At 38.4% G+C, this 26,224-nt stretch overlaps 2 protein-coding genes across 3 annotated transcripts; both read right to left on the bottom strand.

Moving 5' to 3' along the window:
- Positions 1–771: 771 nt before the first annotated feature.
- LOC107816647 (synaptotagmin-3) lies at positions 772–7,608 on the bottom strand. 2 transcript variants are annotated; one of them, XM_016642379.2, is made up of 13 exons: positions 7,327–7,608; positions 6,485–6,586; positions 6,337–6,384; positions 6,140–6,190; positions 5,874–5,997; positions 5,626–5,744; positions 4,995–5,096; positions 4,790–4,864; positions 3,858–3,934; positions 2,602–2,851; positions 1,877–2,248; positions 1,300–1,428; positions 772–1,207 (listed from the first exon to the last, which is right to left on the bottom strand). In XM_016642379.2, exons 1-13 carry the CDS (start codon positions 7,435–7,437, stop codon positions 1,079–1,081), a joined length of 1,689 nt encoding a protein of 562 aa, XP_016497865.1. In that variant the 5' UTR covers positions 7,438–7,608; the 3' UTR covers positions 772–1,078. The 2 variants fall into 2 exon arrangements, with proteins under 2 accessions (XP_016497865.1, XP_016497866.1); XM_016642380.2 differs by lacking the exon at positions 6,337–6,384 and having other exon boundaries at positions 7,327–7,607.
- A 17,274-nt stretch (positions 7,609–24,882) lies between these two features.
- On the bottom strand, positions 24,883–25,446 carry LOC142165003 (uncharacterized). Its single transcript, XM_075223656.1, has one exon. It carries the CDS (start codon positions 25,444–25,446, stop codon positions 24,883–24,885), a length of 564 nt encoding a protein of 187 aa, XP_075079757.1.
- Positions 25,447–26,224: the final 778 nt, after the last annotated feature.

The raw sequence follows: 26,224 nt of genomic DNA, 5'->3' as shown, positions 1-26,224 counted from the left end.
ACTATTTTCTTATAGTCTATGAAATACCTTGCTCTCTCTCACTCAGATGTATTGTCTGAGATTCTTGGTGTGTCTACAAATGAAAGTAGAGACACCTATTTATAGTTGAAGAATGCCTATATTGATGTATGCAGTGACATCAGTGTTATTGCAAAAGTCAGCCGCCCAAATCTTTTCTAAATTGGTTGGCTTGACAAAAAGAAGAAGTTTTTCTTCTTTCACATATGGGGCTGGACTCCACAAAAGAGTCCAAAGATATACACAAGAATAAGATATACACAGACACAATAGAATCAATATGGATTTAGAGCTCGTTTGGATTGACTTAAAAAAGGTGATTTTTCAGCAGAAATAGCTTTTAAGCCAAAAAGCAATAAGGTGGGGTTGCCTGCTTTTGGCTTGTTTTAAGCAGTTTTTGAAACTTATTTTAAGTACTTTTTAAATTTGCCAAACACTGGAAAAAGAAACTAAAAAGAGCTTAAAAGTTAATTTGACCAGCTTAAAAGCCAATCCAAACACCTTCTTAGTTAAGAAACATAGCACAAAGAAAGTCAAGAATCCATATACACGATGTCAACCAATTGGCATCAGGACTACGTAGCAGTTTTTTAAAGTTTCGACGCTTGTCAAGATTCTTTATTTTGGTTAGAAACTTGTATGCCAGTGAAGGGATAAAGTCATAAAGAATATCCGGTCTACCTTAAAAGAACAAACTATTTAGTATTGATTAAATAAACCTAACTAGAGCAGATTTGATACAGAGGATACATATAGTTGACCTCAACTAATTGAAACTTGAGGTGTAGTGATTGATTGATATAATATATACAAATAAGTATACTTACACCTGATAGAAGAAGACAAAAGGCACTAATGAACATGTGTATGTGTGTATGTATCCGCGCGCGCAGATGTTTGTATGCATTTCTTTCACGGCTTTAAAAAAGGAATGGACATTGTTCTATGATTTTGATGCATAAGCCTTCATACTATAATTAAAGGCAAGCAATACAACAAATGCTAGGAGAACAATTGCAGATTGTTCAAAGATAGGATCGAAGAACTTAATATCAAAATTCTAGATCACCTTCCATCTGATGTCAACATGTAGAATTCCATCTTTAGAATTGATGAGATGGTATTTCTCATTGATACGTCCGTTGTATATCACATCCATCAGTTGGATATCTACATAGCCAAGTAACTCCTACAGAAATTACATGCAACAAAAATCAGTTTTTCTTTTCAAAGAGTGTAGTAATGAAAAGTTGAGGAGTTTTGTGACGATGGTTCTTTTACCTTAGACCGAAAACCAAATCTTCTCTTCTTGCTCTTGACTTCAATATGGATTAGGTCCTTCAATGGAGCTTCTTCTAATACAAACTGGAATTCTTCTTCCCATTTTGGATTCCAGGTTTTGTTCCTTGCCTACAAATAGTTGGTAAGAAAAGGTAAGGTAACAGACTCCATAAGGTGGTTAACCATAGGCGAATAGAGCATGGGTTCAACTAAACTTAGTATTTTTTGTACAAACATACATTTATATGTGTCTCTGTGTGACCTATATAGGTCATAGGTTCGAGTCGTGGGATCAGCCACTGATGCTTGCATCAGGTTAGGCTGCCTACATCACATCCCCTTGGGGTGCGGCCCTTCCCTGGACTTTCTGTGAACGGGGCTGCTTTGTACACCGGGCTGCTTTTTTTATACATTTATATGTGAAAACTCACTAAAATTTCAACAAATATTAATTTTTGAATCCATGATTTCAGAAGTGCAATAGGTTCAGTAATAAAAACCTTAATGGTTGAGCCATCAAATTTAAACTATGAATCCGCCTATATGGTTAACTATATAGTATTAGTGTAAAAGTCACCTTTGTTTTCTTTTTTTCTCCTCTAAGAACTACCACTGCATAAGGATTTGTATGGTGTTTCCCTTCTACATCTTCAGCACCAATAACTGTAACCAACAGCAAACCTGCTCCCCGCAAGGAATAGTTATCATCTGAAAGGCTTGAAATACTCTCCTTCCGTTCGTGAATATTAAGAGGTCCACTAAACTTTTTACTATCTTCTTGGAAAGGAATGAAGGACATTTCCAACATAATCTGGCCTCGTGCCTTCTTGTTCTGAGGGTCATTTGGGTTTGTGCTGTGGACCAAATCGAGCGTTAGTTCTTTCTTCTCATATGGATTGAGCAATTTCAGTGGCACTACTTGCATTCCCAACTTGTCATGTGCCCCAATCTGTGAAACAAAGTAAAAATTCTTAGTCTTTTGCATTTGCTGTGGATCATGAGACATGCATTTATCTGCAAACAACCACCGAAATACTCTACAACAGCAACAACCAGCCAGTACAATCCCACAAGTGGGGTATGGGGAGGGTAGTGTGTACGCAAACCTTACCCCAACCCTGGGGGGTAGAGAGGCTGTTTCCGATAGACCCTCGGCTCAAGACAATGAAAAGAGAATATAATTCCTTCTCACAGAAAATCGGAAACGAGAATTCTAGTCATCAAATTTTTTTTTACAAAACAATTAAATAGCTTTAAACTTCAAGATGATGCCACAATACCATGAGATATCAAGATTCTGACCTTTTCCCAGTCATATAGATGCAGCTGCAGAACTTGAGACTCGGGATCTTTTACGGTCAATTTGAAATCCTCATTCCACACTGGATTTAGCGTGTTCATCTTTACAGTAGTCTTCTTGGCCGGAAGCCTGTCCCCTCCTAAGCTGAGTTTAACATAAGGATCTGATTTACTCAAAAAATCCGTGTTCAGAAGTTTCTGTGCTCTCAGAACCTTCACATGCAGTATTCCAACAGGCTTCTTCACAGCTCCTCTATCGAAATATAAAAGCTAATGTTAGTATTTTGGGAAATATGAAAGAATTTGAGCATCCAACTCGATACCTTAACATTAAACCACTTTGGATGTGTTTAGACATCTGATATGGGAAAAAGGGCAGCCCGATGCACTAAGCTCCCGCTATGCGCGGGGTGCGGGAAAGGACCGGACCACAAGGGTCTATTTTACGTAGCCTTACCCTGCATTTCTGCAAGAGGCTGTTTCCACGGCTCAAACTCGTGACCTCCTGGTCACATGGCGGACATCTGATATAGGAGACATCATATATTTCTAAGACTAGTCATGTAAATTTAGGTGCTCTTTTGCCTTTTGACGGGCATAATCTATGCGTCTCAAAGAGATGAAGAGTGGACCGGAATAAAGAGTAGGTTCAACAAGTAGAAAAGTGTGAAGTAAAGAAAGTAAGTTCAGGAGACTAAAGAGTGTGTCGATAATAGTGCTAGTGACTCGATGACGACTATGAGAGAAATGTATATGGTTCGATAAGGTGAGTTCATAGCTGAAGTCTAGAGCTTTAGAATAGGTAGAAACAATATAAATTTAGCTGGAATAGTGAGAAATCAGTTGCTGAAATCAGTTTTACCCAAAATAGATTCTAATACCACTTAAAATAATCTAAACACTATCAAAATATATCAATGATTAGAGTAGACTAAAACCTTTATAAATCCCTTTGGATGACCTTGCATTTATGTTGCTTATTTTAACAGTAGAAAACTAAAGTATACAAGGAATGGTAAAATACATGAATAATCGCCTGTCTTTTTTCAGAACACATGGACAAAGAAACAAAGATATAAAGAGGAAGAGAAGAAGGAAGATGTTTCATTCTGACAAAACCGAAGGTTAAGAAATGCTCAAGTATTCGCTGAAACTATAACGGTAATGCTCAAGTATCACGACACAACAAGTGCAAGTGACTGTGAGGAATTAGTCCATTGTCGATATTTCAAGTAAATTATTGTTTGTCTACAACTTACATCGAACTGTCAAGAATTGGTATATCAAGTGTTTGTGGCCAGAGGTAAAGCCTGGCGACTTGCTTGCATATAGTTTCCTGCCACGCAATGAATACTGTCATTCAAATTAGCTGAGGGAAATGTACCAAAGACTCCTGTCTGTTCTATATTAAGTTTGAATCTAGAAACACATGGAACGGGTGGGAGAGTGGAAAACTTTTTTCAGATCTATGTATTTTTGAGTGTATGTAACCACAATAGCCAAACTCACATACAATGGTATCATGATATTTAAATTTTTAGAACGGGAATATATGTTTAACAGACTCATTTGAGAGCAATATCTCTTAAGCAGATGAATCTTGTTATGCTACTCTTTTTTATAAGTTTTCGTAGTTCAGTAGCTCTATCTACTGTTTTAAGTCATAACCAAACCAATGCGTAAGATTTCAAGGTGCACTTTCTACAACTAATCTGCTGCCAGGAAAGCACTCGAGCCCTTTCTATAATGTCCCGTACTAATTATTTCTGTCTAATTATTAAATTACAGACTCAAAGTGCATTTTACATCTCGTTGTAAACAAATATTTCCAGCCTATTTAATTTCATTTGTATTGGTTTAGGCTGTTGGAGTAACATAATTAACTCAAAATGTAGATTTATTCTGTGTCAGCACCAAGGTGAAGATTTGTTCAGCAAATTCCTTGTGATGTAATGTACACAATTCTGCTTATCACACGTGGTTTTCTTCATAGGTCAAAGTTATAATCTTCCGACTCAATCCTTGGATTTGCAGATCAAATTGGTGAAAGTTCACTTTACCACAAAATGCAACAAGTGAAAGAACATTTGATTTAAATTATCCTATGACCTTTCATCTATAAATCCGATGCGAGCTTAGCCTATGGAGTTTAGTACTTAAGAAGCACACTAGGTAACAAGAGGAAGCTTACCTGAACAAAATGGTGTAAACCAGGGATTGCCATTAAATCTCCTCCAAGTACTTTTAGCCCAAAGTCTACCTCTGGCTACACATACAATCGATAGTCTAAGTTAGAGAGATTATGCCGAGTTTATTTCTAGATTCATGTGCAATTTTCAACTCATCAGCAGGGTTAAAGTCTTTGTAAGCCACAGATATTGTGCGTGCTTACTTACCTTCTTCGTCAGCGATACTATTATGCTTGAAAAGCATGGGAATGTTGGGACAAAAGGCTTCAGTGTTGCCCTTGCTGTAGCAGCCATTTGAAAATCTATCAACTGAAGATAATATAGCAAACCTCAGTAAAATTTCTCAGTGAGAGTTACATATTAATATCACCTAAAATTTCAAAAAAACTTCATTCTCTCTGTTTCTATTTCGATGTTCTTGAAACACATTACTACAAAACAATAATCTCTCACGATCTTTATACAACATATATAGCGTTGTATCTAAGTATCATCCATAAACATTAAGCTCTACTAAAGCAAAAGGGCAGCTCGGTGCACTAAGCTCCAGCTATGCACGGGGTCCGGGGAAGGGCCAGACCATAAGGGTCTATTGTACGCAGCCTTACCCTACATTTCTGCAAGAGGCTGCTTCCACGGCTCGAACCCGTGACCTTCTGGTCACATGGCAGCAACTTTACCAGTTACGCCAAGACTCCCCTTCTAAGCTCTACTAAAGTAATCTAAAGAAATGATGTAAATCAGATAACTTTCACAAAAGCAAATTGCATAACACTTTCATTTGACGATTATGTCAATCTATCTCTCGTAAGAAGAGCAGAAAGGAAACTAGTCTTACCTGTACTGAGATTTGTAGAGATAATAACTTCAATGCCACAACGATATTTGGATTTCCAGCCCATCTGACTGCCAACTCAAATACTAGCTCCTTTTCATTGGAATGATATACTTTAATACCTGCCAAATTGGTCGAGATCAAATGAAACACGCGTAACTTCTAATCTTAAAGATAGCAGTTTATCACAACATTTCATGTGTTTGAGTTTATCACAACATTTCATGTGTTTGATAAAAGTTGGCGCTCACCATGAAATCTAGGAGGAATTGTTCCAAGAGTAAATTGTTCAAACTCAATAGATTTTATTTGATACTGGCCAATATACTCTGCAAAAATACGTTTTGTTGTGCTTTTAATAATTCCACAAATTGCCTGTAGATGAAATAAAATCAGACTGCACTATTCAGGCATGCTGCTATACTTCAGACCATTTCCATGGCATAAACAAGAATTAAGAATCCCAAACATGATATGACTGATATGTTGGAAATAACAAGTGTTGAATTTGGATTACCTTGTCAAGATAAGGCCACATATTGGCTATAAATTCATTAAACCAGTCAACCTACAAAACGATATGGATAAAATCATTACCCAGATAAGATTTGACTTGGGATAATACGATAAAAGGCAGCCCGGCGCACTAAGCTCCCGCTATGCGCGGGTCCGGAAAAGGGTCGGACCACAAGGGTCTTTTGTACGCAGTCTTACCAGGTATTTATACAAGAGGCTGTTTTCATAGCTTGAACCCTTGACCTCCTGGTCACATGGCAGCAACTTTACCAGTTATGCCAAGGCTCCCCTTCACTTGGGATAATAGGATAAAAAAATTCAAATTCAAAAGAAGGCGAGTGCATACCCGCTCGTAGTCCGGATTCATCACCCATAATGGGAGTTCAGGTAGAAGATCAACCAATAAGCTTGGCTCAATTTCATCAAATGGTGTACTCTCTGGTAAATCCTGGAGATTTGTGTTTAAGAAATTCAGTTCACTTTCCAATAAGTTGGTTTGAATTGGTTAAACCTTTTAAAGGAGCAGAAATTTGCTTAAGCTGTATCTCTTCAATTTTATACTAACATATACAACATATCAACATGTCTATCTGCATCTTTACATAATACTGAAGGACTGGGGCGGATTTAGTGCGGGTTCGAACTATGTATACATATGAAACGAAATAAAAAAGAAAACATATGGAGTAATAAGATAACACTCGTTCTGAACATGGACTCTAAACCCTGAATTATTTGCCTCTGCCTATGCAGAAGGATGAATGATTTTGCACCAACAACTTTGGCGCGTGGAAGACATAGCGAATTGTTTGTCGAACGTGTTGGATGTGTGTGAACAAAGTCTCACATGAAAAGAAAAGAACTCTACCTACAAGGTGCTGGATACTCTTAATGGAGAAGACTTTTGGGAAAAAACGTGCAAGCTTGGCTCAAAACAGACAATATCACACCATATTAAGAGTATTTTTGAAGCGTTTTAGCTCTAACACAAGGTTCATCTATTGTAACTGAGTTATGCTAACAATTTCTAGTGAAACATGAAAATAAGAACCAACATAGGAAATGGATAATTAACATAAGTCATTGTAACTGAAATCTCATCAAATGATTGCTGTCCTATATAAGATGATCAAAGGAAAACAGTAAATAACTTTATCATTCCATTGAAATAAAAGCAGGTGCATTTACCTTAACATCTCTGGGCTCAAAGTATATGAACAAGAAATAACCAATAACCAGACCTACTGAAATTCCAATTCCAAAGCCAAAAATACCTAACAAACTTCCAAGAAAACCCATTTTCTTTGATCATTCTCAATATTAATTGAACCCCATGTTATAGCTCATCTTAAAGAAAAGGAACATTCAAACGCAAATCCTGAAACGCGTGATAAAATCTATATATGATTATTTCTACATTTCATTTTTTCTTTCCTTATGTATATGTGTCACCCTTGAAAATAAAGAAAGATAATAATGCCAGAAGAAAGGGATTTTTTTTTGGTAGAGTTGGCGCTTAGTTAATATTGATGTTGAGATTTGATAGCGTTGATTCGTTGAACACCTAGAATGAACGTGTAGAATTCATCAACATATGAATATTAACAATTCACACGTGGCTCTTTTATTAAACACTAGGGGGCGTTTGGTAAGATGTATTAAGGAAAATAATAGTAAAAATAGCATGATATAGCCAGTTTTCGGACTGATCATTCAAAAATAGTCAGCGTTTATCAAGTCAATAAAAAATAGCCACTATTTTGCTGCAACAGAGACCGGTTCAGCATAATATACTGGAGTTTGGTGCACCTGTGTATGAACCCCAACATATTATGCTGGACCGGTATACTTTGTTGGCTCCAATATAATATACTGGAGACTGGAGCACCGGTGCTCCAAACTCCAGTATATTATGCTGGACCGATATATTTGCTGGAAATCCAGTATACTATGCTGGAGTTCTAGTGTACTTATGTTGGAACTCCATCATATTATGCTGGAGTTCCGGCATACTTATCCTGGAACTCCAGTATAATATGTTGGAGTTCAAGTATACTTATGTTGGAACTCCAGCATAATATACTGGCGTATTTTCCAGGTTTTGAACCGTTTTTTCGCTCAGATTTATCTTTACATAAAAAGTGGCTAAATTTCGATTACTTTTGAAACTGGGCTATTTTTGAACGATCAGTTGTAAATCTGGCTATTTTTGAATTTCTCCCAAGATAATACTCCCTCTGTTCCAGTGTATATGAACCTATTTTCTTTTTGGTCCGTTCCAAAAAGAATGACACATTTCTAAATTTTGTAAGAATTTAGCTTAAACTTATAATTCTATCCTTATTGAGAAGCTTTTATAACCACACAAATATTCTGGGTCCCTTTTTGACTTGTTTATGACCACAAATTTCAAAAGTTTTTATTTTTTCTTAAACTTCGTGCCCAGTTAAACATGTTCATATAAATTGGAACGGAGGGAGTATATACTACTAGCTTTATTAATCTCTTGTTTGGTAGTACTTTTAAACCTATGTATTAGTTATACACCCTATTCAGTACTATTTTTATACCTAACAAACTATGACATTAACAATACCATTGTTTTTAATACATGGATAAGCGTATATAAAGATAGAATTACACTTTTAAATTTTTTTTCAAATCCTTTCCAATATTTTTCAAAAGGTGTGCTTGTAAACAAATAATCTTTTTAAAAGAAAAATATACAATACATATTATTTTTAATATACCAAACTAAATAGTGGATAAGAAATACCTATTCATTATCATTCCTATACATCTTTATCAAACGACCCCTAGTATAGTAGTACTAAGTTTCTTGTTGTAAATGAGAAACACCACAAAAATGAATTTTGGCTTCGGGACCAAAGATTTGGATATCATTCGAAATGTAGTTGTCCTCGTAATAACTGTCAACTGCTAGGAAAATTACGGATTTGTCAAAAATTACTACAGTCGTATCTCTCTATAACAACATCTCTATGACCCTATATAATAGTTTCGGAACCTATTTTTTATGTATGTTATAATATGTGTCCTCTATAACATCATTTCACTATAGGATCCAAAAAATATCGTATCTCTCTATAACAACATCTCTATGACCCTATATAATAGTTTCGGAACCTATTTTTTATGTAATGTTATAATATGTGTCCTTTATAACATCATTTCACTATAAGATCCAAAAAATATCGAAACAAATGCGGCTGTTATCGATAGATTTGACGGATTTTACAAATAATATAATTAAAGACTTTGATTTTTATGTATCTTTTTTGTAGTTTTTAAATATGTAACTCTTGCTTCAAAAAGACTAATTGATTCTTTTGTTGAATCAAGAATAGACAACTCCAGATTTAAATGATTTTCTCATCTCAAGGCGATGTCTAGTAAATTTTTAAATATGATTTCGCCTTTAAAAAAAATAATAGTAATAATATAAGCTCTAGAACGAGCGGAATTGTTCAATCATTTCTTTTCTTGAAGTCATTTTGGGTGCCACGTGTCTGTTTCTTATGCAAATAAACATCGCAATTAGATAACAGAGTAGCTTTCGTCCATAAAAGAGTTAGAAATTTAAAAGTAAAGAACATGGCTAGGAAAATGATTCATGCCTGCAAAAAGAAAAGTCTGGTTATTAGTTTACTTGCATAAATGACCAAAGAGAATTAGGACGGTTTGTTGAATTGACTTTTAAGCCTAAGTGGTTGGCCTATCTTTAGCATTTGGTTCAAAGTTGTGAAGAAAACTTTTTGCAACAACTATAAAGGTTTTCTTGAGAATTTTCGTACTTAGTTTGCAAAAAAAGTAAAATTATAATTGTGATTAAGCTTTGTGTAGCTTGCCTAAATCGATGAACAACTTGTTATAGTCCACAATCACATATGTCAGATAAACTAAACTCGAAATTTCCAGAGTTAATCACTTAACCATACTCTTGGAACATTTCATAAGCTTATTCTCGTTGATTAATAAATTCGTAATGTCATTATAATTGGACACTCTTTTCTCTCCAAAATTGGCTTTTTTTAAGTGTTAAATCTGTGTGTTGGTTGAATTTGTGAGATAGGATGAGAAGAGTCGAACTGAGAAAGAGTAAATTGGAAGAGTTTCTCATTCAATCTTATGTCAAAAATGAAGCTGATACAAGTGTATATAATTACCATCTAGCCAACTAATTGACAGTTGTACAAGTAACTAAACATAGCTAACCATGGTTACAACTAACTAACATACTGACTATAGTTAACTTTACACCCCCCCCTCAAGCTAGGAGGTATGAAGATATTCTTCATTCCTAGCTTGGAAACCAAGTAGTCATGTTGTGCTCTGCCAAGACCTTTGGTAAGTAAGTCCGCTTGCTGCTCAGCAGTAGCGACACAAAGAGTGTGAACTAGCCCTTGTTGAACCTTTTCACGAATGAAGTGACAATCAATGTCAATGTGTTTGGTTCGCTCGTGGAACACAGGGTTCGCAACAATCTGAATTGCGGACTTACTGTCACAATGTATAGTTACTGACAAAGTATGTTGAACGCCCAACTCATGAAACAAACTAAGAACCCACACAACTTCAGCAACAGTATATGCTAGACTTCGATATTCTGTCTCCGCTGAGCTTCTGGAAACAATCGACTGCTTCATGGACTTCCAAGAAATAAAAGAATCCCCAAACTTAACTAGGTAGCCTATGACAGACCTGCGAGTGTTGGGACAGGCAGCCCAGTCGGCATCGCTAAATGCTGATAAGGACTCAGAACAATGTGCCTTCAGCAAAACCCCCAATCATGGGCAATGTTTGATATACCGAACAATTCTCAAGGCAGCTTCCATGTGAGAGGCCTTGGGAGAATACATGAACTGACTGAGGTTTTGGACCGCAAAAGAAATGTCTAGTCAAGTGACTGTGAGGTATAGAAACCTCCCAAGTAATATTTGATAAGGACCTGGATCATCCAAAGTCTTATCATCAGTGGTCCCAACATAAGAGTCTAATTCAGTGGTAGATAGCCTCAGGTTTTTGTTACAACCCATATCCATATGTGTTAGTTCATGCCATATATTAGTTAACATAAATCCAAGAAGGAATTATCTTTGAGATGATAAGAAGTCAATCCTATTGGTCTTAAGTGATACAAGAGTGTATAAGGGTGATTAACAAGTATTAGAAGTTAAATGAATCAAGGATGTTGTAACTCGTATTTTCAGGTAATCTAGCGGTGCTTAATACACTCAAGAGGTCATTTATTAAGGTATTTTAATCATATAATATCCGTATTATAAGTCTTTAAGTCAAACGAGTTATGAAACAAAAGTCGACAAAAGTTGTCGCAACTTAGGTTCATAATTTTACTTAAACATTAGGTCAAATGTTTCTAATCTTTTCTCCTAATTTACAAGGAATTACGGGGTGATATACAAACCAAATTAAAGATCTATGAGTCTAGTTTTCAACATATTAAACCGTTCATCGATACAATCTCGGAGTAGAGAGATATTCACATTTTTGCGAGACTGCGCCAAGCACCTCTCTATGGGGCCCACTAAGGCAGTTTAAGATATTTGGACCTATATAGGATGCCTCCAACCCGTTTTAAGTCATTTTTTCTCATTATTTTCAGACCTTATAACCCTAGGAACATCCTCTCAAGGTTCTCCCAAGATTCAAGACCCAAAAGGGCAAACAACACAAATCAAGTGTCGGGAATTCCGTGGCGCTAGTAAGTCTCTTGTTCTTCTTGTTGTTGCTCATTTTTGTGTCGTTACAGCTCGTGTGGGAGGTTGTTTTAAAGGGTTTATGTTCTGTAAATACTCTCTCATGTTTTTAATATCAATCCTAGGTGATTTCAAGCCTTCTAAAGTGATTCTAGTGCCGAAAAACACTAATTGATCGCTAGTTTCGCTTTTTTGTTGTTGTGGCAGCATTGGAGGGATATTTCATGGAAATTTAAGGTCAAATTGGAGTTGTTCTTTCTGTATAAAGGTAAGGAACCTATTACTCTATATGTATTTAAGATTATCCAAGTTGCGGCTAAGCCATTGAAGATAGAACTTGTGAAATATATATCGAAAGGCTTGGTAGTAATGTTATTGTTTTGTGGACTGTTTTTCGTTGCTGTTGGGTTGCGTATTTTACTACTGTTTTGTGGAGTTTTGGAGGAGTAAGGGTGTGTAGAAACACCATATATATATAGGTTTGTGGTATGATATTTATCCATAACATTTCTGGGTCGTTTGACATGACTACGGTGGTCGTTGTATGTATGGAGTGATTAGGCTGTGCGTGGACTATTTTGGGAGGCTCAATATGTTTATTATTGATGTTGTTTGGGCTGTTTGGTGACTGTTTTGAATGGTGTGAAGTCATATATATAGGGGAGGTGTTGTCCGTTTCATCGTAAAATAGGTTGTGGTCGATACATAATAGTTATGACGCTTAAATGATAACGATAGTATCGTTTCTCTTATTGTAGACTAAGGAGTTTTGACAATTGCATAGCTTGAGATTGGGGCAGTATATACAAGGTATGTGAGGCTATACCTTTCCTTCTTTTGCACGACTCCGATTGTACATAATGTAATGAACGAGCTTCCAAGATACTCTACTCTTAGAAGCTAGCAGTACTTACATTGTTTTCCCTCTTATGGAACGATTGATGTTAATGTTGCTTCTCTTATTCTTATGTTATCAATGTTGTTGGTACTTCCTGATTAAGATTAATAGTGAAGAGTTAGTCCTAATAACGTGTACATAGGATACCGACCTTACGTCACTCCGAAAGGTTTAGAATGTGATTCCATGAGTCGAGCATGCATTATATATATGTATCAATTTTACTCTACTGAGCCACGCTATAGTTGGTCGGGTACGACACCTATTGTGCAACCACTGATCAGTTGGGTTTTACCGAGCTCCACGTGCAGGGTACGATTCTACCGAGCCTTATGATGGTCGGGTATGTTTTTTACCGAGCCTATTATAGCCGGGTACGATATGATGATGATGATGCCCACAGAGGCGAATGTTTTAAAGGTTTATGTATTTATACATATGTATCATGCATTTCATGTCATTATCCCTCAGAGGTACTAAGATGTTACAGGTTGTATATTCTCTATCCTTGCTTACATTACTGATCGTATTTATGGTTCCCTGCCTTACATACTCAGTATTTTATTCGTACTGACGTCCTTTTATTTGTGGACGCTGCATGTCGTGCTGCAGGTCCTGATAGACAGGCAGGTGCAGCTCCCCACCACAGTAGGCTGTCCAGTTCAGCGGTGATTGGCGAGATCCCTTCTCCGGACTTGCCTTGGTCTTGGTATGCATTTTTGTTATAGACATTATGGGTATGTCGGGGCCCTGTTCCGGCTATGTTGCAGCACTTATGTTCATTTAGAGGCTCATAGACAAGTGTCGACTCATGTATAGTTTGGTATGCCTTGTCGGCTGGTTTTTGTTATATAGTCTTTCATGGTAGCGTGGTAGCTCATACCTTATATGTAGTTTCTTGATTGTCTGGTCATCCCCTGCTATGTATGTTCATGCCATCATATTTTATTGCTAGTTGTCCATGATCCAGGTCTACCATTTATATTGATCTCGTCAGCCCTAAAAGATAATAATGAAGGTTAGATGAAATGTACGTTGGTGCTCGGCAAGTATGGTCGGGTGCTAGTCACGGCCCTCCAGTTTGGGTCGTGACAAACTTGGTATCAGAGCAAGTCTGTCCTAGGGGTTGTCTATGAGTCGTGTCTAGTAGAGTCTTGATTATGGATGTGTAGCGCGCCACATTTATAATCAGGAGGCTACATGACATCTAGGGTTGTTACCTTCTTCCTGAATCTAGATCGTGCGTAGAGTTGAGTCGTAAGTGTTCGTCTCTAATATTCACCTTGTTTTTTTCAGTGATGCCTTCGACTAGGAAGCAAACGATTAGTAGACGGCTTGATACAGCAGCGGGAGAGGGTACCAGTCAGGTGCCCCAAGTCAGAGCAGGACAAAGTGAGGCTCAGAGTGAGATGCCCTCTCATACCTCATCTACTCCATCTCCTCCAGAGGATATTAGAAGGCACCCAGCGCCTCCAGTTCCTCCGTCTGGCACTCCAGACCAGGATATGCGGAGTGCTTTGCAGTTATTGACTAGCTTGGTAGCTGCTCAGGCTCAGAGGCAGAATACAGGTGCTGCTGAGAAACTAGTTAGTACAAGAGTTCGTGATTTTATTAATTTAGAACCTCCAGTGTTTACCGGATCAGACCCCAAGGAGGACCCACAGACTTTTATTGACCAGGTTCATCGTACACTGTGGGTTATGCATGTTAGTGATATAGAGGTAGTAGAGTTGGCTTCTTATCGGCTACGGGATCTAGAGGTTCTCTGGTATGATAGTTGGGAGAGATCCAGGGGTCCGAACGCTCCTCCAGCTGTGTGGAAGGAATTTTCTGAGGCCTTTCTTCGTCACTACTTGCCAGTTGAGATATGACGAGCTAGAGCTGATAAGTTCTTGAACCTTAGACAAGGTAATATGAGTGTGCGATAGTACAATATGCAGTCGATTCTTTAGCAAAGTATGCTCCCCATATGGTGGCCGAGATGAGTGATAGGGTGCATTTGTTCGTGAACGGATTGGGACCACATCTGATAAAATGAGTGTACGACAGCCTCATTGGTGGAGGCCATGGATATTTCCCGTATTCAGGCTTATGCCCAGACCCTAGAGGATCGTAAGCGCCAGCAAAGGGCAGTTAGGGAGAAGGATAGGGGCCAGCATAAGAGGGCGAGATTTGCAGGGTATTCTGATGACTTTAGAGGCAGCGTCAGGCCACAGTTTTCGAGGAGTTCGGCTCCACCTGTAGCTAGTGCTCCTCCACAGTTTCAGAGGCCTCGATATGACTGATCCTATTCTGGTCCAAGTCAGAGTTCGCGGGCATCTGGCTCGCAACATCACAGGGATACTAGTCAGATGAGACCCCCAACACCACATTGTGATCAGTGCGTCAAGGCCCACTTTGGACTGTGTCGTCGAGGTTCTGATGCGTGCTATTCATGCGGACAGCCTGGCCATATGATGTGGGATTGTCCTAACAGAGGAGGTGATGGTACGGCTCAACCGGCTGGATCTGTGTCTGGTTCTTCCTCATCAGTTCGACCTCCAGCATGGGGTTTTCAGCAGTCGACATGTCGTGGTAGGGGTAGAGGTGCAGTGCCGAGTTCGAGTGGTGCTCAAAATAGAACCTATGCTCTAGTAGGTCGACAGGATCTCGAGTCGTCTCCAGATGTTGTTACAGGTATTATATCTGTGTTTTCTTATGATGTATATGCGCTGATTGATCCGGGATCTACATTATCATATGTTACACCCTTTGTGGCTAATAAGTTTGGCATTGAACCTGAATTGATAAGTAAACCCCTTGCGGTATCTACTCCGATAGGAGATTCTGTGATTGCTAGAAGGGTATATAGAGGTTGCACTGTGATGATTTGTAGTCGTCAAACCTCGGCAAATTTATTTGAGTTAGAAATGGTTGATTTTGATGTGATAATGGGTATGGACTGGTTGGCCTCTTGCTATGCAAATGTTGATTGTCGTACGAAGATGGTTAGGTTCCAATTTCCGGGTGAACCCGTCATTGAATGGAAAGGGAATATTGCTACACCGAAAGGTAGGTTTATTTCCTATCTTAAGGCAAGGAAAATAATCTCAAAAGGTTACATTTATCATCTCATTCACGTTAGGGATGCGGAGGCGAAACCGCCTACTTTACAATCAATCCCCGTGGTCAACAAATTTCCAGATGTTTTCCCAGATGAACTCTCAGGCCTTCCTCCTGAAAGGGGACATTGAGTTTAGCATTGATGTGTTGCCTGACACTCAACCGATATTTATCCCTCCATACAAAATGGCCCCGGCAGATTTGCGAGAGTTGAAGGTGCAGTTGAAGGACTTGCTGGATAAGGGCTTCATTAGGCCTAGCACCTTACCTTGGGGTGCGCCAGTCCTATTCATGCCGAAGAAAGACGGGTCGTTATGGATGTGTATCGACTATCGACAGTTGAATAAGTCTACTATAAAGAACAAGTATCCACTTCCAAGAATTGATGACCTGTTTGACCAACTCCAGGGTGCCAAGTATTTCTCCAAGATTGATTTACGTTCAGTGTATCATCGGGTGAGGGTTAAGGAGAAGGATATTCCAAAGACGGCTTTCCGGAAAAGATATGGGCACTTTGAGTTCTTGGTGATGTCGTTCGGGCTAACAAATGCCCCAGCAGCTTTTATGGATCTCATGAATACTATATTTAGTCCTATTATTATTTGTTCACTCCCTTGCCCCTTTGTTTGTGATTGTTGTTTGGGTGAGGAAGAGCGATAAAGAACGAAGGGTGATGTAAGTTATATGTTAAGCTCTCCAAATGTGAATTTTGGCTGAAATCAGTAGCGTTCCTTGGCCATGTGATATCTGACGAGGGTATTAGTGTCGACACTCAGAAGATCGATGCAGTAAAGAATTGGTCGAGACCTACAACACCATCAGAAGTCCGCAGCTTCCTAGGGCTAGCAGGATATTATAGGCGGTTTGTAGAAGGGTTTTCCTCTATATCATCACCATTGACTAAGTTAACACAGAAAGCTACCAAATTCCAGTGGTCTGACACTTGTAAACATAGTTTTCAGGAGCTGAAGAATCGATTGACATCCGCACCAGTGCTCACTCTTCCTGAAGGAACAGAAGGTTATGTGGTATATTGTGATGCCTCAGGTATAGGTTTGGGGTGCGTATTGATGCAGCGTGGGAAGGTGATTGCTTATGCATCAAGATAATTGAAGAAGCATGAAAAGAATTATCCAACCCATGATTTGGAATTGGCTGCAGTAATATATGCTTTGAAGATATGGCGGCACTACTTATACGACGTCCATGTTGACATCTACACAGATCACAAGAGTTTACAATACATATTCAAGCAGAAAGAGTTGAATTTGAGGCAGCGTAGGTGGCTTGAATTATTGAAAGACTACAACGTCGAGATATTGTATCATCCTGGTAAAGCCAATGTTGTGGCACACGCTCTCAGCCATAAATCAATGGGAAGCTTAGTACATATTGAGGCAGGTAGATGGGGGTTGACTAAAGAGCTTCATCAGCTAGCCAATATGAGAATCAGATTGTTAGACTCTGATGATGGAGGTGTTATTGTACATAATACATCAGAATCATCTTTGGTAGCCGAGGTAAAAGCACGACAATATGAAGATCCTATCTTAGTATGATTAAGAGAAAGATTCAACAGTGTAAAAGTATGGCTTTTGAGATTGGAATAGATGGGGCACTGAGATACCAGGGCCGATTATATGTGCCTAATATGGCAGGGTTGCGAGAGAAGATTATGAATGAGATTCATCAATCCCGATATTCCATCCATCCCGGCTCGACAAAGATGTATCATGATGTCAAGGAGCGGTATTGGTGGGATAACATGAAGAAGTCTATTGCAGAATTTGTAGCTCAGTGTCCCAATTGTCAACAAGTAAAGATAGAACATCAGAAACCCGGTGGATTGCTTCAGAATATAGAGATTCCGACCTGGAAATAGGAGGTGATTAATATGGACTTCATTATTGGATTACCTCGCTCTTATCATAAGTTTGACTCCATCTGGGTGATAATTGATCGACTTACAAAATGTGCCCATTTTCTGCCAGTTAAGACAACTTACACAGCTGAAGATTATGCGAAGTTGTATATCAAGGAGATTGTTAGGCTTCATGGTGTGCCAGTATCTATTATATCAGACCAAGGAGCTTAATTTACAGCTAACTTTTGGAGGTCTTTCCAGAAGGGTTTAGGCACACAAGTGAATCTCAGCACTGCATTTCATCCGCAGACTGACGGACAGGCTGAACGTACCATTCAGACACTAGAAGATATGCTACGAGCATGTGTTCTAGATTTAAGGGAAATTGGGATGACCATCTTCCACTCATAGAATTCGCCTACAATAATAGCTACCATTCCAGTATTAAAATGGCCCCATACGAGGCACTATACGGGAGAAGATGTAGATCACCAGTTGGATGGTTCGAAGTCGGTGAAACAGAATTATATGGGCCAGATTTGATTCACCAAGCTATTGAGAAGGTGAAAGTGATACAGGAGCGATTGACGACGGCACAAAGCAGGCAAAAATCTTATTCCTATGTCCGACGTCATGATCTGGAGTTTGAGGTTGGTGATTGGGTTTTCCTGAGGATCTCACCAATGAAGGGTATTATGCGTTTTGGGAAGAAAGGTAAGCTGAGTCCAAGGTATATCGGGCCATATAAAATTCTTCGACGGATTGGACATGTTGCTTATGAGTTAGAATTGCCATCCGAATTGGAATTTGTCCACCCGGTATTCCATGTATCTATGTTGAGGAAATGTATTGGAGACCCTTCTCGAGTCGTCCCTATCAAAGATGTACAAGTTATAGAGGACCTATCATATGAAGAAGTGCCAGTGGCGATATTAGATCGACAAGTCCGCAAGTTGAGAACAAAAGATGTAGCTTCCGTCAAAGTATTGTGGAGGAACAAAAATATGGAAGAAATCACATGGGAAGCAGAAGAGGAGATGAAGTCTAAATACCCTTACCTATTCCAGAATGAAGATAACAAGGATGTTGGTGGAAGACAGGATACATTGGAAGGTGAAACGGCTCTATGAGGTAAGCAATAATTTGAGAATACTCCTCCTTAATACAAAATGGTGATATGTAGATAATGTAAATATGCATAATGCTTGGTGTAGCCTTCTGAAGCCATATGTTGGGCTTAGTTACTTGCAAGTTTTGCTAGTGACCATTTTATAGGGGAAAATTGATCGGAAATTTCCATTGGAATCCACGATGATTTAAACTCCCCATGAACCCTTACATTCGAGGACGAATGTTCCTAAGGGGGGGAAATGTTACAACCCATATCCACATGTGTTAGTTCATGTCATATATTAGTTAACATAAATCCAAGAAGGAATTATCTTTGAGATGATAAGAAGTCAATCCTATTGGTCTTAAGTGATACAAGAGTGTATAAGGGTGATTAACAAGTATTAGAAGTTAAATGAATCAAGGATGTTGTAACTCGTATTTTCAGGTAATCTAGCGGTGCTTAATACACTCAAGAGGTCATGTATTAAGGTATTTTAATAATATAATATCCGTATTATAAGTCTTGAAGTCAAACGAGTTATGAAACAAAAGTCGACAAAAGTTGTCGCAACTTAGGTTCATAATCTTACTTAAATATTAGGTCAAATGTTTCTAATCTTTTCTCCTAATTTACAAGGAATTCGGGGTGATCTACAAACTAAATTAAAGATCTATGAGTCTAGTTTCCAACACATTAAACCATTCATCGATACGATCTCGGAGTAGAGAGATATTCACATTTTTGAAAAACTGCGCCAAGCACCTTTCTATGGGGCCCACTAAGGCGGTTTAAGATATTTGGACCTATATAGGATGCCTCCAACCCGTTTTAAGTCATTTATTCTCATTATTTTCAGACCTTATAACCCTAGGAACATCCTCTCAAGGTTCTCCCAAGATTCAAGACCCAAAAGGGCAAACAACACAAATCAAGTGTCGGGAATTCCGTGGCGCTAGTAAGTCTCTTGTTCTTCTTGTTGTTGCTCATTTTTGTGTCGTTCCAGCTCATGTGGGAGGTTGTTTTAAAGGGTTTATGTTCTGTAAATACTCTGTCATGTTCTTAATATCAATCCTAGGTGATTTCAAGCCTTCTAAAGTGATTCAAGTGCCGAAAAACACTAATTGATCGCTAGTTTCACTTTTTTGTTGTTGTGGCAGCATTGGAGGGATATTTCATGGAAATTAAGGTCAAATTGGAGTTGTTCTTTCTGTATAAAGGTAAGTAACCTCTTACTCTATATGTATTTAAGATTATCCAAGTTGCGGCTAAGCCATTGAAGCTAGAACTTGTGAAATATATATCGAAAGACTTGGTAGTAATGTTATTGTTTTGTGGACTGTTTTGCGTTGTTGTTGGGATGCATATTTTACTACTGTTTTGTGGAGTTTTGGAGGAGGAAGGGTGTGGAGAAACACCATATATATTTAGGGTTGTGGTATGATAGTTATTCGTAACATTTCTGGGTCGTTTGACACGACTACGTTGGTCGTTGTATGTATGGAGTGATTAGGCTGTGCGTGGACTATTTTGGGAGGCTCAATATGTTTATTATTAATGTTGTTTGGGCTGTTTGGTGACTATTTTGAATGGTGTGAAGTCATATATATAGGGGAGGTGGTGTCCGTTTCATCGTAAAATAGGTTGTGGTTGATACATAATAGTTATGACGCTTAAATGATAACGATAGTATCGTTTCTCTTATTGTAGACTAAGGAGTTTTGACAATTGCATAGCTTGAGATTGGGGCAGTATATACAAGGTATGTGAGGCTATACCTTTCCTTCTTTTGCACGACTCCGATTGTACATAATGTAATGAACGAGCTTCCAAGATACTCTACTCTTAGAAGCTAGCAGTACTTATATTGTTTTCCCTCTTATGGAACGATTGATGTTAATGTTGCTTCTCTTATTCTTATGTTATCAATGTTGTTGGTACTTCCTGATTCTTATAAGGTTCATAGTGAAGAGTTAGTCCTAATAACGTGTACATAGGATACCGACCTTACGTCACTCCGAAAGGTTTAGAATGTGATTCCATGAGTCGAGCATGCATTATATATATGTATCAATTTTACTCTACTGAGCCACGCTATAGTTGGTCGGGTACGACACCTATTGTGCAACCACTGATCAGTTGGGTTTTACCGAGCTCCACGTGCAGGGTACGATTCTACCGAGCCTTATGATGGTCGGGTATGTTTTTTACCGAGCCTATTATAGCCGGGTACGATATGATGATGATGATGCCCACAGAGGCGAATGTTTTAAAGGTTTATGTATTTATACATATGTATCATGCATTTCATGTCATTAGCCCTCAGAGGTACTAAGATGTTACAGGTTGTATATTCTCTATCCTTGCTTACATTACTGATCGTATTTATGGTTCCCTGCCTTACATACTCAGTATTTTATTCGTACTGACGTCCTTTTATTTGTGGACGCTGCATGTCGTGCTGCAGGTCCTGATAGACAGGCAGGTGCAGCTCCCCCACCACAGTAGGCTATCCAGTTCAGCGGTGATTGGCGAGATCCCTTCTCCGGACTTGCCTTGGTCTTGGTATGCATTTTTGTTATAGACATTATGGGTATGTCGGAGCCCTGTTTCGGCTATGTTGCAGCACTTATGTTTATATAGAGGCTCATAGACAAGTGCCGACTCATGTATAGTTTGGTATGCCTTGTCGGCTAGTTTTTGTTATATAGTCTTTCATGGTAACGTGGTAGCTCATACCTTATATGTAGTTTCTTGATTGTCTGGTCATCCTCTTCTATGTATGTTCATGCCGTCATATTTTATTGTTGGTTGTCCATGATCCAGGTCTACCATTTATATTGATCTCGTCAGCCCTAAAAGATAATAATGAATTTTAGATGAAATGTACGTTGGTGCTCGTCAAGTATGGTCGAGTGCTAGTCATGGCCCTCCAGTTTGGGTCGTGACAGTTTTGTTCCATAGGAGAAGTGGTAGGCTTAGATCCTTAGAGCCTTAAGTCAGCAATCAACTCAAGCGAATACTTTCTCTGATGCATCAAGATCCCCTCAGCACTTCTTGCAAATTCAATTCCCAAGAAATACTTAAGTTCCCCCAAGTCTTTGATCTTGAATTTATGTTGAAGAGCAGCTTTGGTGGATTGTATCAGTTGTATATCATCACCAATTATAAGCAGGTCATCTACATAAACCAAGACAACGACCATTTTTCCAGCTTCCCTTTTAATGAATAATGAGTAATCCAAATGACTCTGACGGAAATCAGAGTCAATGAGAGCAGATGTGAGCTTGAGATTCCATTGTCTTGAGGCCTGCTTAAGTCCATAGAGGGATTTATGCAGCCTGCAGACCAATGATTTATCTCCAGATTTACTAAATCTGAAGCCTTGTAGTATGCTCATGTACACCTGTTCTTACGAGTCTCCTTGCAAGAAGCATTATAAACATCCATTCGGTGGACTGGCCACTGCCTTGAAGCTGCTAACGAAAGAACACTTCTAACAGTAACCATTTTCACTGCAGGTGAAAATATTTCCTGATAGTCCAAACCTTCTCTTTGGTTGAACCCTTTAGCCACCAATCTCGCTTTGAATCTTTCTATTTCACCTGTAGCCTTATACTTTCTTTTGTAAACCCATTTACATCCAATGGCTTTCTTTCCTTTGGGGAAGGGAACAAGCTCCCAGGTTTTGTTATCATCCAATGCCTTGATCTCTGTTTGCATTGCTTCTACCCACCTTTTATCTCTAGCTGTCTCATAGTAGCTAGCAGGTTCTACTTTAGGGGAAAAGTTTAAGAGATAACTCTAATATTTAGGAGATAGGTTATCATATCCAATCACATCAGAGATAGGATATTGACAACAGTTGGACTGCTTAAATTTATTAGTCCTCACAAAATCTTTAAGCCATATAGGTGGTCTTGACTCTCTTGTAGTTTTTCTAACTTCTGGGGGTAGAGGAACAGATGGAACCTGTAGAGTGGATTGAATTGTGTCATCGTTAGTGTGGGCTAGAGTAACAATTGAATCGGACAAATCAGCTGCTAATGAAGAATTTCGTTCAAGTGAAGAAATTGATTAAGAAGAATGAGGAGAACATGGTGAAATAGAAGCAGAACATGGTGGAATAGGCTCCTCCAGCACAGCTTGATCGGACAGATCATGAATATCCAAGAATTGCTGCTCAGTCTCGACTTTTGGATTCTGAAAGGGAAAAACCTCCTCATAAAAGGTCACATATCTACTTGTGAACAGAATATTGTATTCAAGGTCTAGTAGTTTGTAACCTTTCTGATGCACAATATAACAAAGCAATGCACATTTCACTGCTCGAGCTCCAAACTTATCACTCCTAGGCAATGTGGTGGCAAAGCATAGGCAACCAATGACTCACATGTGGGAGAAGGAAGGTTGTTTGTGATACAGTAATTCATAGGATGACTTATTGCCAAGCACTGTAGAGGGAATTCTGTTGATTATATAAACTGCTGAATCTACACACTCTCCCTAATATCTAGCTGGCAAATGTCCTTGAAACTTAATTGCTCTGGCTGTTTCAAGAATGTGCCCGTTCTTACGCTCAACCACTCCATTCTGTTGTGGGGTATATGGGCAAGAACTTTGGTGTTGAATGCCATGTAGTTGAAATAATTCTTTGCAGTGAGAATTGAAGAATTCACTCCCTTTATCGGATCTAAACGATTTTATAGTCTTGCCAAACTATGTTTGTACCATTGCAATGAAGTTCTTAAGCAAAAAGACAACATCAGATTTCATTCTCATAAGAAATACCCACATCCATCTTGTACAATCATCAACTAAGGTACGAAAAAATCTCATCTCATTGTGAGTAGTTACCTCAAACATCCATATGTATCAAATTGAAACTATCTAAACTCTTACTATGACTAACTAGAAAAGGTACTCGAGTTTGTCTAGACAAAGGGCAAACTTCACATTTATTTGACAAAATACTACTACTAAAACTAGAGATTTTCCTGAGAACTTGCATAGGCACATGTCACATTCTCTTGTGCCAGATGTCTCCCGTATTTCCAGGTTCCTTTGTTATTGCTGCAAATGCTTGGTAAACTTGGATTTCATTATTTCTTGATGTAGATAGCATGGTATACAATCTCTTCTCCTCCTTACTAATCTCCTTCACCCTCCTAGACAAGAGGTCTTGAAAAACACAAAAGGTGGGAAAGAAGGAGGCAAAATAATTCAACTATCTTGTCACCTTGAACACAGACAAAAGATTGAATTTGAATGTAGGTACACAAAGGACATTCTTAATAGTGTCACCTCCGGTAAGCTGACAATCTCCAACATGAGTAACCTTGGCAGAGTCCCATGTAGGCATTTGTACCTGTCCTCCATTACCTACTGACATGCCATTTCTTAGCAATTTGTCATTTCCTATCATGTGATTCGTAGCACCTGTGTCTATAATCCATTTGGGAATCTGAACATTGCAACAAAGGAATTTACCTTCCATTGCTGCTATGTTAGAATTGGTCTCTCCAATGGAAGTCTTGTTCAGCAATTGCAAAATTTGAGCATATTGTTCCTGTGTGAATAGTTGTCCAGGTACTGATTTGTTTCCCAGTTGTGTACTATTTTCCTCTACTTATACTGCATGGGCCTTCCTCTTAGACTTAAAATCTGAAGGATAGCCAACTATCTTGTAGCAATTCTCCTTTAAATGCCCTGTTTTGTGATAAAATTCACATTTTATCAATTTGTAACAACCTTCTCTCGTGTGACTCTTCAAGTGACAAAAATCACACTCCAAGCTATAATTTTTTCTCTGCTTGTTCCCTAATTGTACAGTGAACATTGCAGTAGGCTCAACATGTCCAGTCCCCCCAAAATTATTTCCTAAAATCAATCGTATGCTTTCATCTTGCATAACCATTGCATACACTTGATTAATAGTTGGCACAGTAGGCATCATAAGTATCTGACTTCTAGCTTGCTCAAAATTGTCATTTAATCCCATTAGGAATTGTAGGAGACGTTGAAATTCTAATTACTCAACATAATCTTTTGCAGGTGGTGGTGGCAGAATCGAATCATATTCAGCCCATAAATCTGTCAATTTAGTAAAGTAAACAGATACAGATGATATATCTTGGGTAGAGGTAAACATTTTCTTGTGTAAGTAGTAGAGTCTAGAAGCATTCACCTTGTCAAATCTCTTTTTGAGTTGTGCCCACACAGTCTGAGCATTCGCAGAAAAGAGTACTCCAGTCAATAGGTGTTGACTTACATTACTCATTAGCCACAAGGTGACAATTGCGTTGCAATGATCCCACTGATATGCAATTGTTGGCCCAAAATCAGCTTTGGATGTTGAACCATCAACTAAACACAGCTTGTTCTTCCCCAATAGAGCCACTTTCATAGCTCGATTCCAAAGAGTATAGTTTTCCATACCAGTCAATAAAAGACCCACCAACATTGATCCCAGTCCGTCCCAAGGATGTAGATATAATGGGCAGTTGTGATCGAGTATGACCGTCCCTCCAGTAATTCCGTTGCCGAAAACCCTATCGCCAGTAGCAACACTGCTGGATTCATCGAAAAATGCCATGAAATTTGGTCGAAAAATTGCAAAATTAGGGTTAGAAAAAAGCATAAACAAAGCGAATTCTCTCAATTTCTTCCTCAATTGCACGAAGAACTCCTTAGAATCGCTCGATTATAGCTATGATACCATGTTAAATCTGTGTATTGGTTGAATTTGTGAGATAGGATGAGAAGAGTCGAATTGAAAGAGAGTAAATTGGAAGAGTTTCTCATTCAATCTTATGTCGAAAATGAAGCTGATATAAGTGTATATAACTGCCATCTAGCCAACTAATTGACAACTGTAAAAGTAACTAAACAATAGCTAACCATGGTTACAACTAACTAACATATTGACTATAGTTCACTTAAGCTATCCTTTACATTAAAAACGACATGTTTTCGTTGTATACCAGATTAGATTTTCGAAAAGGGTGGAGGAGACTTTTTGTTCATTTTGTTTTAGGATATTTTGGGATAAAATTTTATCCGCACTTGATGTTTATATCGTGTTGACGAATGTAAGACATTTGTCCTTCTGTACAAACATTTATTTATTTACCTATGTATTCTAACTTTAATTATTAACGGTTAAAGTTAAATTATTTGATTTTAGTATAAACATCAAATGTTGATAAGTATTTAGTGGTAGGACAACCTTGATGATATTAGATACACGCCGGGGAAGCAAAACAATTTTATATGAAATTTCTAGTCTTTTGACTTTTGAAAATGTAAGAAATTAAAAAATCTCTAACATGATTAATTGGAGAGTTATTTATTGACCTTGGGGAGAAATTCCA

Source organism: Nicotiana tabacum, chromosome 10 (assembly GCF_000715075.1).
Source record: "Nicotiana tabacum cultivar K326 chromosome 10, ASM71507v2, whole genome shotgun sequence".
In the NCBI taxonomy this organism is placed as follows: Eukaryota; Viridiplantae; Streptophyta; class Magnoliopsida; order Solanales; family Solanaceae; genus Nicotiana; species Nicotiana tabacum.
Note: the sequence above shows the minus strand (reverse complement) of the source record. Positions and strands in the feature narration are given on the sequence as shown.

Excerpts from the sequence above, each read along its gene's own strand:
- LOC107816647 (XM_016642379.2), bottom strand. The coding sequence starts at position 7,437 with ATGGGTTTTCTTGGAAGTTTGTTAGGTATTTTTGGCTTTGGAATTGGA. Across the intron at positions 5,097-5,625 it reads CTCTACAAATCTCAGTACAG|TTGATAGATTTTCAAATGGC; the intron begins GTAAGACTAGTT and ends TATTATCTTCAG. Across the intron at positions 2,249-2,601 it reads ATCTATATGACTGGGAAAAG|ATTGGGGCACATGACAAGTT; the intron begins GTCAGAATCTTG and ends TTTGTTTCACAG.
- LOC142165003 (XM_075223656.1), bottom strand. The coding sequence starts at position 25,446 with ATGGCATTTTTCGATGAATCCAGCAGTGTTGCTACTGGCGATAGGGTT.